This window comes from Periophthalmus magnuspinnatus, chromosome 18 (assembly GCF_009829125.3).
Source record: "Periophthalmus magnuspinnatus isolate fPerMag1 chromosome 18, fPerMag1.2.pri, whole genome shotgun sequence".
NCBI lineage: Eukaryota > Metazoa > Chordata > Actinopteri > Gobiiformes > Gobiidae > Periophthalmus > Periophthalmus magnuspinnatus.
In genome coordinates this window covers 10052494-10068642 of record NC_047143.1, presented here as the reverse complement: position 1 = coordinate 10068642, position 16149 = coordinate 10052494, and the positions used below count along the sequence as shown (strand labels likewise).

The 16149-nt window shown below is 39.2% G+C and overlaps 1 protein-coding gene and 1 long non-coding RNA gene across 2 annotated transcripts; one reads left to right on the top strand and one right to left on the bottom strand.

Moving 5' to 3' along the window:
- Positions 1 to 308: 308 nt before the first annotated feature.
- On the bottom strand, positions 309 to 6167 carry si:dkey-112a7.4 (uncharacterized). Its single transcript, XM_033983698.2, has 3 exons — positions 5888 to 6167; positions 4015 to 4247; positions 309 to 3162 (listed from the first exon to the last, which is right to left on the bottom strand). Exons 2-3 carry the CDS (start codon positions 4193 to 4195, stop codon positions 3077 to 3079), a joined length of 267 nt encoding a protein of 88 aa, XP_033839589.1. The 5' UTR covers positions 4196 to 4247; positions 5888 to 6167; the 3' UTR covers positions 309 to 3076.
- A 3119-nt stretch (positions 6168 to 9286) lies between these two features.
- On the top strand, positions 9287 to 10396 carry LOC129457116 (uncharacterized). Its single transcript, XR_008649105.1, has 3 exons — positions 9287 to 9376; positions 9698 to 9748; positions 10305 to 10396. It is a non-coding gene; the product is annotated as an uncharacterized LOC129457116 (long non-coding RNA).
- The last annotated feature ends 5753 nt before the right edge of the window (positions 10397 to 16149 follow it).

Here is a 16149-nt window from a genome sequence, read left to right as displayed (position 1 = left end):
TTATGCAAAATCGACTTATTAGAGGTTCTTACAATGTAGTTGTTTTTGTCCATGTTGAAGCAATCTTTGATCACGTATAGCATTTTGCCAATCAACTCCTGTTTGTTATTATTTATTTTTATTATTGACCAAATTTTACAAAAATCATCATATGACCAAAAAACAGTGGCTTGTCATTTTTAAATATATTGAGGTTAAATCTGAGACTTCTTTTTTATTGTAACATCAAAATTAAATCTAAAAATGATTGTAAGTTCCCTGTATTGTGTCTCAAATTGTTTAAATAAATTACAATTTACAAAGAAATCTTCACAAATAATCATTAAATTTATTTCCAGAAATGCAGTATGAAAAGTTCCATGCAAACATCGACAGCCCATACTTTGAAAACCACAATGAGCTGTGTGCAGTGCTTACATGACGCAATACAATAACAAGTTTATCCTCATATCATCAACATGAGTCCATTTTACAGTGAAGTCCACTTCCAAAAACAGGTTTCCAGATTGTCTCAGCAGTCAAATAACAGACTGTAATATTTGTGTTTACATCTTCTACAAATACATTTGGAGGTGCGAGTTATAAGGTAGAATAAATAGTACTTACACTGTAAGAACAAATGTTTACATGAGTTCAAATGACTTGAATTCAGAAAGTGAATCTGAGAAGTGTGGACCAGTTTAGATTTACTTGGATGTGTGGAAAATAGGCAAAATGTCTGTCAATAATTCAAATGAATATTTTTTTCTGAGATCACTAGTTTGAGAATTTGATTAAAATAGGTTCATCAAAATGTATTTATTTGACAGAAATTGTGAACCTTGGAAAGATAAAATTAAGAATTTTAGAAACAATTACAGTTACATTAAATGCAACCTAGACTGCAAACATGTTAAAAAATAAAATAATAAATACAAATATAGTCGCATGCGGCAATGATTGGCCCTCGCCTGAACCCAGAGTGGTGGCAAAAGGCGCCAACGTGCCCCATTTCATCCCTTTTTTTTCTAGGCCGGCTAGATTGGTAAAAGTATAGTGGGAACAGTTTATCCTATGGTGCACTGTTGTGCACACTCTATTCGTTGTTGAGTTGCATTATTATGTATTTTATGTATGTTTCATCAGTCACCCAGTTGGGGGCGCTAATGCGCCTTTTTGAAAATGTGCCCATATTTTAGGTTGTGGCTGTTTTAAGGTTAATAAATTAAAGTGTGGTAGAATTTGATATAACAAATTTGAACCTATTTGGGTGAATGTCTGTAAAAGGAAAAGAATTAAAAAGAAAAGAAAAAAAGGCTGAGTCATGATTAGCAAATTTTACTCTGATATGATGGACATCTGGTTGAGTGGATGGCCTTGTCTTTTTCTAATCTACTTCCTGTTGGGGGATTGGTTAGGTAAAAAAAAGAAATAAAGAAAAAGAATAATATTCCGATGTGAAAATAATGTTCCCGTTTTGTTAAATAATAAACTATACATTTTCGGAAAGCACTCACATTCCTACGTCATGGTGAGGGTCACTGATGGGCACTTCTCTTGTCGATACTAAAAGGCCCTTCGCCAGCCTCTGGCGCTTGGGCCTAATTTAAAAGTCATACATGTATATAAAAAAAAAAAAGTAATATAGTTGGGTTTTTTTTAAATGGTGTAGTAAAACTGTTCTTATTAATTTGACAGTAAGTAAGCTACAAACTGATTTTTCTTTTTCTAAGTGACTAAAGTCGTGCCTTACTTTGACAAAAACAAGTAGTATATTCATAGTATATATATCAACAACTAACAACACATATAAACCAGTCTAAACTGTCCAAACTGCTCAAATAAAAATTCTGATATCACATAACTCATGTACAAGTTATTTTTTTACAGTGTAGACGTGCTCACAGTTCAGAGAAATCTTAACCATTTTCAACTTAAAATAATAAATTATCCAAAAATTCTGAAGGCAGCAAGGACTCAACAAGCTTCTAGCCCTTGAGAGCGACACACCAGTTATGATCTGAGATGTTCCACAGACTTCATGCATAGAAGAACTGTCAACCACGGCACAGAACAGGCATGCCCACAAAAGTGCACCATTTGGAAAAGTCCAAAAAATAAAATAAAATAAAAAAAAATTACTATCCACTCAATAAAAAGACAAAGGCATTACAACATAAAATGGTAATAATAATAATAATAATAATAATAATAATAATAATAATAATAGTAGTAGTAGTAGTCATAATAAATAATGCTAAGTCACCCATCGCATTTGCACTGAGATAGATAAGTCATTGCACAACCAAAAGTTAGATTAAATTGTGTGTGTTTTTTTTTTCTTTTACATAATTCAAGAAGTTACTATTCATATTATTTTCAAATTTTCATAAAGATTTCACAAATATATTGCAAGCTTGTGAAATTTGGCATAGTTTTGATATGAGCAATTCAATTTTTTTATAAAAAAAAAACAAAAAACAAAATCACCTTTTTGTCAAAAATTCTCCAAATTGTCCACACTTAACTAAATTGTGTTCTATAAACATGAAATCAATTTTAAATATATTTTCAAATTTGGGCCTTAATTCTTAAATTAAGAATTGCAGTAGCAGTAAGTATTCGTCCTCCGTTCAAAGAAGGTCACCAGTTGCAATGATGCTGCCACACTGCTAACTATGGCAATCTATAAAATCTTCCACTTTTTAAAATCAAAATGAAATAGTAACTTTTTCCTCACAGTTTGATTCTCCAAAACAGTGACCTCAGTCCTCTCCCGTAATAAGTAACCATAGCTACAAAAAGAACATCATCTCCAGCTAATCATTCACTCCAGTGCAACTTTTAGCCCTTTTTAAGACTTCAAAACATCCTGCGAAAGTCCTTACAGTCCAACAGGCGAGGTATACGGCCGGGGCGATCATTCACAGCCCCGCTATCATCATCTTATGAAACACTATGTACAGTCAGCCATTTTGTGTCGCCGTGGAGACCATGGGAAGGCGTCGCTAAGACACTTGAAGAAGGCCGGGTCGGAGCAGATTTGGCGTCCCGTGTGGGTGAGGGGGCGTGGTCTGTTGGCACTTGTAGGTGAGGCTTAGGAGATGGGCGACAGGGACAGGGGACACTGGTTGTTGTTGTTGTTGTTCATGATGTCATCCAGGTCTTCATCCTCCAGGTCCACTGCGATAGGGAGAGGGAGAAGGTTACGATATAGTCAGACATGAGAAACACAGTAACCTAATGGAGCTTTTTGTTCAAACTATTCAGAACATGACAGTAGAGAAAATGCACTTTGTCCAGAAGGTTAGACGCTGAATGTGTGAGTGAGTATGTTTTGTGTGTTGAGCATATTTATCCTCAATATTTCTTGTGTGAACAGGTTTTTACCATTTATTAGCACCTCTCCTATTGTCTCACACAAGCTGAGGCCAGCGGCACACTAGATGATTTTAAAATATTCAGTGATTTCAAGACATGACACAAAGTGTGACCATAAGGACATTTTGCAATTGTCTCACACTCGCATGAAGGGCAGACACCACAGACTGGAATTTTTCATTCAAGATTTTCTCAGGTGTGGGAAGTGGGTTGCTATAGGGGCTCAAGCCCCTTTGTTCAGGGGGATTAACACAAAGACATGAGACAGTGACAGCAATGCTCTTTTTTTCCTTTTTGCTGTAAATAAAAGAAATGTGTGGATTTAATCCTGCTTGTAAAGGCCACAGCATTGTAGAGATGACGATAAATGAATACATTTGCACACACTCCATGTCATCTGTGGAGTTTCTGTTTAAGAGCCATCATTTGGCAGCGGGTGTCTAGTGCAGACTGTATGCTCTGATTGGCTGTTGATTACTAACAGTCATAAATATCCAATATGTTGGAACCTTACGATTTGAGATTTTGTAACTGCGACATGACACAACAAATAGGAGAAACAGAATTGTCCACTAGTGTGCAGCTGGCTGAAAGCATTAACTAACATTTTGAAGCGGTGTTTCTCAACTTAATTTCCCATTCTGCTTCACTCACCTTTCTTGGAGCGCCCGATCTGCCCCAGCTTAGGCGCTCTCTGGCCCAGCCTCTGTGGGTTGGGTCCCCCCGCATGGCCGTCGACCTGGGGGTGTCCCGGGTTGTACTGTCCCGCGGGGCCCGGCTGCCGTGGGGGGCCACTGGGGGGGATGAGCTCTGGGATGCCTGAGGAACCGTACATGTCCACCTTAGTGTTTGGACTTCTGGGAGGATTTAAAGTCCAAAATAGGAACCTGTCAATAAATAAAAAAAAAACATTCTCTAATATTAAAGGTGCACTATGCAACATTTCCAGTAGGAGGTTGGCTACCTGCTTGTCTCCATGGAGATATTATTGGTTTGCCTAGAATGCTCCACAGTATGGCAACTTACTAAGACTGCAAAATTAACTGCAATTATATACAAATTTCAATTTGAATGGACGTAATTAGGAAATCACAAAGGAGCAATTTTTGAAGTACCATATATTCCTCTGCAAACAACACAATATTCTGTCATATTCAACACTAAAACTTCTAACCCTGTGGTTTAGACCTGTACAAACATGTGATCCTTATATTAGTTTGTCAGTTCATATTTCAGTCTTCTTGTCAGTTCTTCAATGCTTAAATTAGCAATGCATGTTCTCCAAAATGTTTTTAACAAATGAAAACACCAAACAAATGTGAGATAGTTAGGTTGAATGCAATACTGTGGGACATTGCTGGCAAAGTAAAAACATCTCCATGAGGACTAACAAGGAGCAGACCAACTATCAGAAAAGTTACATTGTGCATCTTTAATATAAAATTCCCAGTCACATCCCTCAATTATCCAGGTAGGTTCCATAGTGGTCCATGGGCGTATACTAGTCTATGTGTATTATACTTGTTCTAATACAGATCATTCTAAAGCTATTCAGGAATGTTCATTTCTGTCCTGAGAATGTGACTTTAGTATCGATACTTGCTCAAATAAGCATCCGTTTTGATACTAGTTTCAGTATCGCTTAGTATCTGACCACCCTATTTACAGCTGTGGAGAACTAGGTCAGTGGTTCCCAAACAAATTTGTTTAAATAAATTTCTAATTAATTTGTTATTTGTTTAATTTACACATTTAAATCAATATTTCACCCATAATCATAATTGCACATGCAAATATGAGAAAAAAGCAAAACATCAGACCTACTCTTAAACCTACTTAAGCACTTGAGCTAATACGAGGTTGTGATCTACTTTTGATTGAGTCATGTCATTTGAACTAACAACAACTGACGCAAGTACAATTTTTGGATACTCTGCACTTTTTATTTCATAATAAAGTCCCTTCTCCTGCACGGCCACAAGAGGTCAGCACTGCACCGCGTTTCGGCCCGCGCGCTTCCTTCACTTCCGCAGTTACAGTCAACAAAGAATGTATGGACCCACTGTACACGACCAAACCGCGAATTCAACATAACAAAAACAACACGGTGTAATACATAAACCATTCAAGATGCCAACTTTGAAATCAGTGTCGAATCACAGCTTTATTTCAACCTATTACAACACTCCTGGTTATTTGTTTACGCGCACCCTTCTGGTCACAACGCTACTACTAATGCCGCATTCAACGACTTTACATAACATTTAGTCCACGTTTTCGCCTTTTACCATGAATGTAACGTTAAATATTACAAATAGACAGTTCAAAAGGCGTTCTACATTAACATGACAGGCAGATAATCAGTTTTTCGCAGCATTCTTGAATTAATTTGACAGCAACCTCGTGCGTAATGGTCTGATACGGATGGCAAAACACGTGAAAGAACAGCGTACACCACATCTAGTCAAAATATAACATAGTAAGATGTGACAGCAACATATAACACCCACTATAAATGCGTTCTTACCTTTTTAAACGTAGCGGAACGCGTAGTAATCCAATCCGGTTTATAAACACTGCTTCTCTTCGTGCGCTAGTTGTTATTCCCAACGGAGTTTGATTTGATATCTCGCGTGTTTACCTCCCGTGGTCGTGTGTGTTGCAGTTTCGCGCTCGTGGGGATTTCCTCGTGCCGTGTCGTGCCGTGTCGTGTCGTGAAGTCCTCCGGGATTGTACCGCTACGTGGACGTGGTGGTGTGGCCGCTGTGAGGGCTGGATATGAGCGGTAGGTAAAGTAGGCAGGCAGGCGCGAGGGGTGGCGGCGCTCACGGTGGGGGTGTGGCTAGTTTCGACAGAGCGTACGTACGGTGGGCGGTGGAGCGTGGGGGGGAAGATGATTGACAACGCGGGCAGCCAATCAGAGCGCGCCCTGTTGCGCACATAAGCAGGTGAATTAGGGTATAAGCTAAAGTTTGGTTTATATCGTAAACGCGTTTAGGGAACATCATCGCAGGGTTTTCCGCATATGTCGCAACCGTCAAAACTCCCCCACCCTACTCTTATGAGTAAATTGACGCAGTTGATGTGTTCAATTCCGGGCTGTTTACTAATTATCTATGTGAAACCGGTTCATATAATAACATTATAATTACATACAAGTATCCTGTTTGTTACATTTCTTTTTCCATTTCTTTATTCTTTATTTGTCAGGGACCGTGTACAAATTCATTAATCTAACAAAAGAAAAGATTTGTACTAGATTTAGCTACTGTTACTTTCCATCTGCAGTCCCTGGGCAGGTGAACACACATTAAAAATACACATTTCATTACAATTACATCATCTTTAACATTAGCAGTTACATACAATAAAATGTCTCCATGTCCAATTCACGATTTCATACATTCCGTACCATAAATAAAACAAAAAAATAAAAATACAAGAGCGGTTTGATTTAAAGTGCAGTCCTTTTTTTTGGTTTGTTTGCTTGTTTTTGTTTGTTTGTTTGTTTGTTTTTTTTGTTTTTTTTTGTGTTTGTTTGTTTTTTTCTAATTAACTAATGAATTCACTGTTAATTGTAAGCCCATGTCTTCCTTTTAATATTTTATATTTATTCACATCTGTATGGATGCTTTAGTTGTATTTAAAGCTATAGTAAACAAAATACAATAAAAACAAAACATATAAAAAAAAAAATAAAGAAAAAAAAAATACACACACACAAGAAAAACAATGTTCCGAGAATGTTCTGAAGTATGGTTTTAACTTTTTATTTGGGATTATGCAGGTGAGATGCCACCTACTGAAAGTTACATACTGTACCTTTAAGTTCATGTTAAGCTCTGATGTTTTTTTTTTTGTTTTTTTTTTATTGCTTAATGTGATGGTATGCAGGGAGATGCTAACTCTTCTCATCGTCATCTCCCCTGCAGTTTGGACTGGACTGATAATGATGATTTTATTGTGAAAAGTTACCGCTGTGTCCCGTGGCTCCTTAATGCACCACAAGTCTCACAAACAACACAACCCAGAAATAGCCACTGGTTATATAGCCCTACTACATGACTGATGATAGTCTGTGAATTGTAAACCAAGGGTTCCTAATCTTTTCAGGCCACCACACCCATAGTGACAATGTAATCAACCACTCTTCTGTAAAAAGTGATTAACTCCTCCTGTCTAAGTTATAACCTTATTGTTGTTATAACTTAGACAGGTGGAGTACAGTAGTAGGCTTATCGTTTCCATATTTTCTGGAAACTCTGGATAGTGACCGAAAGGACAAGATCGTGGATACAAGCAGCCGAAATGAGTTTCCTCCATAGGGTGACACTTAGGGATAGGGTGAGGAGCTCGGTCACAAGGGAGGAGCTTGGAGTAGAGGCGCTGCTCCTACACTCTGACCATAACTGCTCTGTCTTTTAATCTATATTTGTTTTTAAATGTATTTTTAATCATTTTACATTGTTCTATTTGTATTGTGTATGTATGTATGTACGGCGACCTTGAGAGCCTTGAAAGGCGCCTAACAAATAAAATGTATTATTATTATTATTATTATTATTATTATTATTATTATTATTATTAAGAGGAGCCAGCTGAAGTGGCTCAGGTATCTGCTCAGGATGCCTCCTGGATGCCTCCCTAGGGAGGTGTTCTGGGCATGTCCTATCAGGAGGAGGCCCAGGACAAGCTGGAGGGACTATGTCTCTTGGCTATTGGGAACGCTTTGGGGTCCCACCAGAGGAGCTGTAGGACATGTCTGGGGTGAGGGAAGTGGGAGTCCCTGCTCAGACTGCTGCCCCCACGACCTGGCCCCAGATAAGCGGAAGAAAATGGATGGATGGGTCCTTTTATTTCAGGTTTATAATAATATTTCAACAAAGGCGCTGTACCTGATTTTACTGTCGTAAAATCATGAAAACAAAACTAGCTGATTTTAAACTGTTTGCTTTTATCGGTTTATTAGTACTTTTTCACAACTTCGAGGGACCAGAGCAGAGTTTGGTCATCACAGTAACACAAACAGCAAGTAGAATGCCAACACACACTCCGTGATTATCGGAAATAAACGCTTTAAAATTTGATACAGACAGCAGGCTAGACGGACATGTTTTGACCTGTAATTCAATAGACATATTTTGCTGAAATATATGGGAAAAAAATCATGTACAGGATTTTTCAGTATTGATATGCCTCCAGATGTCATTACTAGTGATGGGATTTTTGGCTCTTTTTAGGGGATCCGAAACTTTTGGCTCTGTTCCTTTCCGTTCATGTATTTATATGACAGAAGCCAATGTGAGATCTAATTTTAACTACAAAATAATCATTGAATGAGACTACCAAGGCTTATATGTGTTTAAAATGGTTCAAACTGAGAGTGGGAGAGTCTTTACCCTTTGAAATTAAGAATAATCTAAATAAAACACTGCACTACAATGATAATAGGCTAATTTTAAAAAACTACAACAACTGTTTACGATGCCAATACGTTTTGTTTTTTCACAAAGCTCTCACTCTTGTTTCCTGCTCTGCTTCTGTGCTGATTCTTGTGATGGTTTATGGGTTAATCGATGTAAATATGCATACAAATTAGAAAGAAAAAGATTTGGATCCAGCCGTTCACGCTCACTAGTCACCACTCATTTAAAAAAGTCCCTCCACTGCACTGGAACTGTTTGTAAATGATTATCTTGCCCATCACATATTTGCTTGGAAACCATGCACAAATGAGGGCTCCTGGGAGGCCAAATTCCTCCGGATGTGCCAGAAGTAATCAGGCCTTGGGACTCAGGTTGGGATCAGGGTATTTGAGGGGAAGGAGGGGTTTTTCCATTCCAGGGGGTAGTATATAATTGACAGAGTCATACTTCCTCGGCATAAATTTTCAATCTACTCTCTACTACTACTAACTACTCTCATAAAGCAAGCGTGACTTTTTCTACCATGTCCAGAAGTGTAGCTCTGGTGTTTTTGCTCATTTTTGTCATCCAACTTTTTGATAATGATGCAGGTAATGTATTTTATTAATCTTATTTATACAATGCAAGTTTATGGAGCCCGGCATAGGACATTTGAAAAATATTATGTTAATTTTAATGTTATTTTTTAAGTTAAACATCACTAGTGAAAATATATGTATAGAAATAATATCTCATTCCCTCAAGATAATTATGTCGTTCCCTCAAAATAATATTTCGTTCCCTCAACATAATATCTCGTTCCCTCAAGATAACATATTTTTTATTTTGGAAAAATATTCATCTTCACCTTTTCGTCATTGTATCAGCATACAAGTTAATTCCAAACATACTAACTTTTTTTCTTTTTCTAGATGCAACTCTTGATATACCCATGAAGTACGTACGCCGCTGCAGATGCAAGGGTGAGTATTATTTTTTTCTAAATGCAATTGTCACATCCTGATTTTCTGACAGTAAAATGCTTTATAATTAGATGCACACATTTTGACCTCAAGAGCTGTATACAATATATATGTACTGAGGGAATACATATTGTACTCAAATACATGGACACAAATCAGGGGGTAAAGATGTATGATGTAACTTTTCGGGTGAGAGGCTCCACCACCAGCATGTCTCTATGGAGATGCAGGTGGTGCTTTGTCTGGAATGTTCTACAGTACATCAATAAACATATTTACCTCCACTGAGACAAGTAGGCAAGATGAAGCCAGCTGGACAAGTTACATGTCAGATCTGGCAATGTTATTTGAAAAGAAAATGTGCAAAATAATAAAATAAATACATGAATAAATATTATTATTATCATTATTAAATTAGGTACTTCTAAAAATATCTGCATTCAGAGTATTGCATGTCAAGCAATGACTCATAAATTATCATATGCTGTTCCATTTTTTCAAGGTTCAAAAAATGTCTTTAGTAATTATTTTGAATTGGATTATAATCTTGTTTTAGGTATTTCAACTGTCAGCCGTAAAATGAAATGCCCCATTCCACTCGTGCCCCTCAAACACAAGGACAAACTGGAGCTGTACCAATGCCTCTGCAGTAAGTTATTCAAATCATGATTAAAAGTTTGGACACACTTTCACTTTTCTTTTCAGGGACCTATATTAAGCAATTTTTTGATCGTTGTTATAAAGTTGTTTCCTCATCAAAAATGTCCTGTCACAATAATTACTATCGATTTATTTATTATTCAATGAGGAGTTTTGTTATTTAAGTTGTAATATGAGCTTCAGCAGATTAAATAACTCTCTTTTGGCTGATTATTGGTTCATTCTGCGGTTCATTTGTTGCAGCTTATGCCTTTTATTGAGACGGTCTATTTAAAAAGGCTTTGCTGGAATTATCCTGCTTTATTTTAATCTTAATCAGTATCTTAAAGTAGTTTCAATATTGCGCTCCCCTGTGTTTTGGAATTCAACATATATTTTAATTATTTGCAGCCCTGGAATTAAAACTCTGAAGGGTAAAAAGGCAACAAAGGCAACATTGTATGGTTATTCTAGCTGTTAACTGTGATATTACCACTTCATGACATCATAAGGTGGAACAGAGCATTTTGAGCTTTGGAGATGTAAACAGATTAATACTACAGGATTTCTCAAACATGTGTGAATGAAACAAAACAACTTTTCGACATGACTTATAGGACCTTTAATGTTTTTCTTTAGTATATTTACATTGTATATTCTCACTGAAGACTTCAAAACTATGAATGGACACATGGGGTGAAGTAAACAAAACGTCTGTTATAACACCAAACTTGTTTTATATTTGAGATTCTAACAAGGCACAGCTATGAACCAAACAAAACCATTTCAGGAGACTTTGTGAAAACCATTGAAAGAAGGCCAAGGGTTTGCAGTGGGGTCAACAAAGCAGCAGCAAAACAAGGGCAGCTACTTTCAGTATTTGAATATATAAAATAAACCTCTCCCTTCATATATGTGATGTCTTCAGTGTTTAGTTATAATAAAAATGAAATCTGAAGGTGTGTCGACGCTTTTGAATGGCAGCGTTTTCTGAAATGTATTTATTTATTTGTTATCTTTTAGAAAAATTCAAAATCTGCATTCACCTGGATGATTCGGTTCTGATCCCTGTAACTCTGTAAGAACTTGGAGAATGCCAGTATCACCTAGAATTATGCCGGTCTGTATCGTACGCACTGTAATGGTTCTGTGTGCGTGTGTGTGTGATCTTTTTGTGTTTTCTTGTTTCCATATTAAAAATGTTATATAAACGTAGAATGATGCAAGTCTGTAACATATCCACTGTAGTGGTTCTCTCTGTGTGCGTTTGTGTGTGTAATCTTTTTATGTTTTCTTGTTTCCTCATTAAAAAATTGTGATGTCTTTCATTTGGCATGCTGAGTATGTTAAATTTTAATGTTTATGTTGTATCTGTGTTTTTGTAAATAAAATAGATTCATGATATCTTGCTCTGTATTGCCAGCTTATTTTTTTGTTTTTTTCTTTTTTTCCCTTGACACATTGGTGGACTGGTGCACACTTGTAAGTATGAGGATTATGATAGGAGACATAACCCAGTGAAGGCAAACAAGTAATATGGTAACTAATGACCACACATATAGTTAATTAATTTTTTTTAACTTTCTACCCTGTTATAACGTTGTTCCCTCATCAAAAACATGCCTGAAGAGGTTTTAAATGTCATCCATGCATGAACACTCCTTACAGTTAGCTATAAAATTCTGTGCAAGGCTAAGCCCACAAGCTGATATCACCCATGCTCCCACACAACAATTCTTCATAAATATATAAAAGCATGATAGAAAACAATACACTACAACTTCACAAACCTGATGCAATGTGTAGTAGTTTCATTAGAGGGATGCACACTCATTCTGTTGTGATTGTGCTCTGAAGGGGGAGTGACTTAATGCGGGAAGCAAAGAGGGAGGGAGGGACGGGACACAGAGGGTCAAAACAAAACTGAAACAAATTAAACATGTTCATACATTGTTTTGGGCAAATAAATATAATTTTCAAATCAATTAAAGGTAACATGAATGGCTAAATATGTTATGTGTTAGCAGTTAATAGCAGTTAAAGAAGTGTAAGACCACCTCTTTACGAATAGATCTTATTTCTTTTCATGTGTTTTGTGGTGAGTTTACATATAGTTGAGCGTAATTATTTGCTTGTAACAATAATGAATGGAATCCACTGATGGAATAATCTGGTCATTCAGTATATTCAGATAGTCAGCTGACCTCATTCTTTGAGCGCAGACTGTTGCTGAACCTAGACCTGACCAACTGCAGCAACCCCAACCTATTTGCTTAGTTAAATCCAGGTGCAACTTTTTTTCTTTTTTTTTTTTTAGCCAAGCAGTGTATTTTCAGCTCTGTTGACAACTGTAGATGTTGAGATATGGATCAGAGTCATGTGTATAATCTAATATCTCACATGTACACAGATTAGCATTGGTCTATTACAGGAAATGCGTATCAAGCGTTATCTTTGTTGATGTGGTATATGATCAGGGACAGCCCACATGGAAAGTTACTGCAAACATAAGGGTACTCACTGAACTCATAGCCTCAGCCTTCTACAACTTTATACATTTTAAACATTGTCTTGGTTTATGCATCCATCCATTTTTTCCCGCTTATCCAGGGCCGGGTTGTGGGAGTCTAAGCAGGGACTCCTAGACTTCCCTCATCCCAGACATATCCTCCAGCTCCTCCAGTGGAATACCAAGGTGTTCCCAGGCCAGTTGAGAAACATAATCCCTCCAGCGTGTCCACACTCTCCTGCTGGTATCAACTATCTAAAGAGTCCTATCAAGCCAACAAGGCTTGATAGGACTCTTTCAGCCTGACAGCATCCCTTACTTCCGGTGTCCAGCACAACAAACACCACAGACTTAGCTGCAGCCGCATCAACAATAGAGGCGGAGAACACGGCCCACTTGAAATCCATGTCCCAGCCAGTGTCCAAGACACGTGGCTGAAGGTCAGATGACACAATAGCAAAGTGCAACCTGGGGTGTCCTGGTGCCACTTGCACTGACATCCTTGTGCTTGAACATGGTGTTTGTTATGGACAATCTTCTCGATTCCCCCTCTCCAGGTCTCACTGTCGTTGCCCAAGTGGGCATTGAAGTCTCCCTGTAGAACAATGGATTCTCGGGTCAGTGCAGTACCCCTCTCCGGGACTCCAAGAAGGCCGGGTACTCTGCACTGCTATTCAGCCCGTAGGCCGACACAACAGTGAGAGACCTGTCCCCGAGCCAAAGGTGACCCTCTCGTTCACTGGGGTGAACTCTAAGATGTGGCAGCTGAGCTGTGGGACAATAAACAAACTCACACCAGCTCGCCTCCGCTCCCCATGGCCAACGCCAGAGAAGTTCTCCAGGAGTTCCAGTGCCCAAGCTGTGCATGAAGATGAGGCCGACAACATCTAATTGGTAAGGTTCAACCTCCAGCATAAGCTCAGTCTCCTTCCTTCATAATGTTTCCTCTTTTTGTTTGATTGTGGCCTTGATGAACACACAGACTGTATTTTTGGAGCAGTGCGTCATGTTTTGAGTGAGAGGTTTGAGCAGCACAGCTGTGATTTGGCCTGTCGTAGTGAGAGCATGTGCTTAGAAATGCACTAAATGTGTCACCGAGAAAACTGTCACTACTGGAGTCAACGCCATAGAATCAGCTAGATACACCAGGTATTCTGATAGTACTACTACTGCTACTGCTACTGCTACTGCTGGTGCTGGTAGTACTACTTTTACTGTTAATTAATGCTGCAACTACCTCTGCTGCTACTATGCTAATATTATTACTGCTCCCGTTACAACTACTAGCCCACTACTAACCTCTGCTACTTTTACTACTAATAATAATACAACTGCTCCAACTACCACTGCTACTACCACTACTGTTTGTACTACTACTAGTACTGCCGGTATTACTACTACTACTACTGGTGCTACTACTACTGCTGGTGCTACTACTGTTGGTACTACTACTAGTACTGCTGGTACTACTATTACTACTACTCAAACTACTACTAATATTACTACTACAAAAGATTATTCATACTAGTTGCACTACAACATTGCAAACCACTACTACTATTTCTTCAGTACTTGGCTACTACTACTGCTGCTACTGGTACTGCTGCTGCGGCTGCTACTACTACTACTACTACCACTACTACACAGCTACCCATCACTACTGATTGTACTAATACCATTTGTCTACTTCTACTACTACTAAAACAGATTGTTCATACTAGCTCTACTACAACCTTGAAAACCACAACTACTACTATTTCAGTATTTGTAAACACTTTGAGTCAGCAAACCAGATTGTATCAAGAACACGATGTTTACACTACAACACAGATACATGTCAATAAAAATTCAGGAAGTATGTTAATATTATTACAATTGCTACTACTACTACTACTACTCTGAACAATAATAATAATACAGCTGCTGCAACTCCCACTACTACTAATACTACTGTTGATACTACTATTACTGCTACAACTTCTACGACTACTAATGCTGGTACTACTACTGCTACTACTACTACTGGTATTGCTGCTACTACTACTGCTGATACTACTATAGGTGGTACAATTACAACTGGTACTGCTACTATTATCACTGGTGGTACTACTACTACTAGTACTAAAATGTTCATACTAGTTCTACTAGAATGGGACATGGGATATAGGAAGTCTTCTGCTGTTCGTGCACACATTATAGGCACTATTGATTGGTTTCACTTTCCTGTTTATGTGGTATCCTTTGGGGGGTGCTCTGGGAGTATGGGGTCCGGGGCTCTTTGCTAAGGGCTGTCCGGTCCCTGTATGACCGGAGCAGGAGCTGTGTTCGCATTGCCGGCAGTAAGTCAGACCTGTTCCCGGTGCATGTTGGACTCCGCCAGGGCTGCCCTTTGTCACCGGTTCTGTTCATTATATTTATGGACAGAATTTCTAGGCGCAGCCAGGGGCCGGAGGGGGTCTGGTTTGGGAACCACAGGATTTCATCTCTGCTGTTTGTAGATGATGTTGTCCTGATGGCTTCTTCAAGCCAGGACCTGCAGCAGGCACTGGGGCGGTTTGCAGCCGAGTGTGAAGCGACTGGGATGAGAATCAGCTCCTCTAAATCCGAGGCCATGGTGCTCGACCGGAAAAAGGTGGTTTGCTCTCTCCGGGTGGGCGGCGAGTCTCTGCCCCAAGTGGAGGAGTTCAAGTATCTCGGGGTCTTGTTCACGAGTGAGGGAAGGATGGAGCGTGAGATTGACAGGCGGATCGGTGCAGCGTCTGCAGTGATGCGGTCGCTGTATCGGTCCATTGTGGTAAAGAAGGAGCTGAGCTGCAAGGCAAAGCTCTCGATTTACCAGTCAATCTACGTTCCTACCCTCACCTATGGTCATGAGCTCTGGGTAATGACCGAAAGGACAAGATCGCGGATACAAGCGGCCGAAATGGGTTTCCTCCGTAAGGTGGCTGGGCGCACCCTTAGGGATAGGGTGAGGAGCTCAGTCACACGGGAGGAGCTCGGAGTAGAGCCGCTGCTCCTACACGTCGAGATGAACCAGTTGAGGTGGCTCGGGCATCTGCTCAGGATGCCTCCTGGACGCCTCCCTAGGGAGGTGTTCTGGGCATGTCCCACCGGGAGGAGGCCCCGGGGAAGACCCAGGACACGCTGGAGGGACTATGTCTCTCGGCTGGCCTGGGAACGCCTTGGGGTCCCACCGGAGGAGCTGGAGGACGTGTGGGGGAAGTCTGGGAGTCCCTGCTTAGACTGCTGCCCC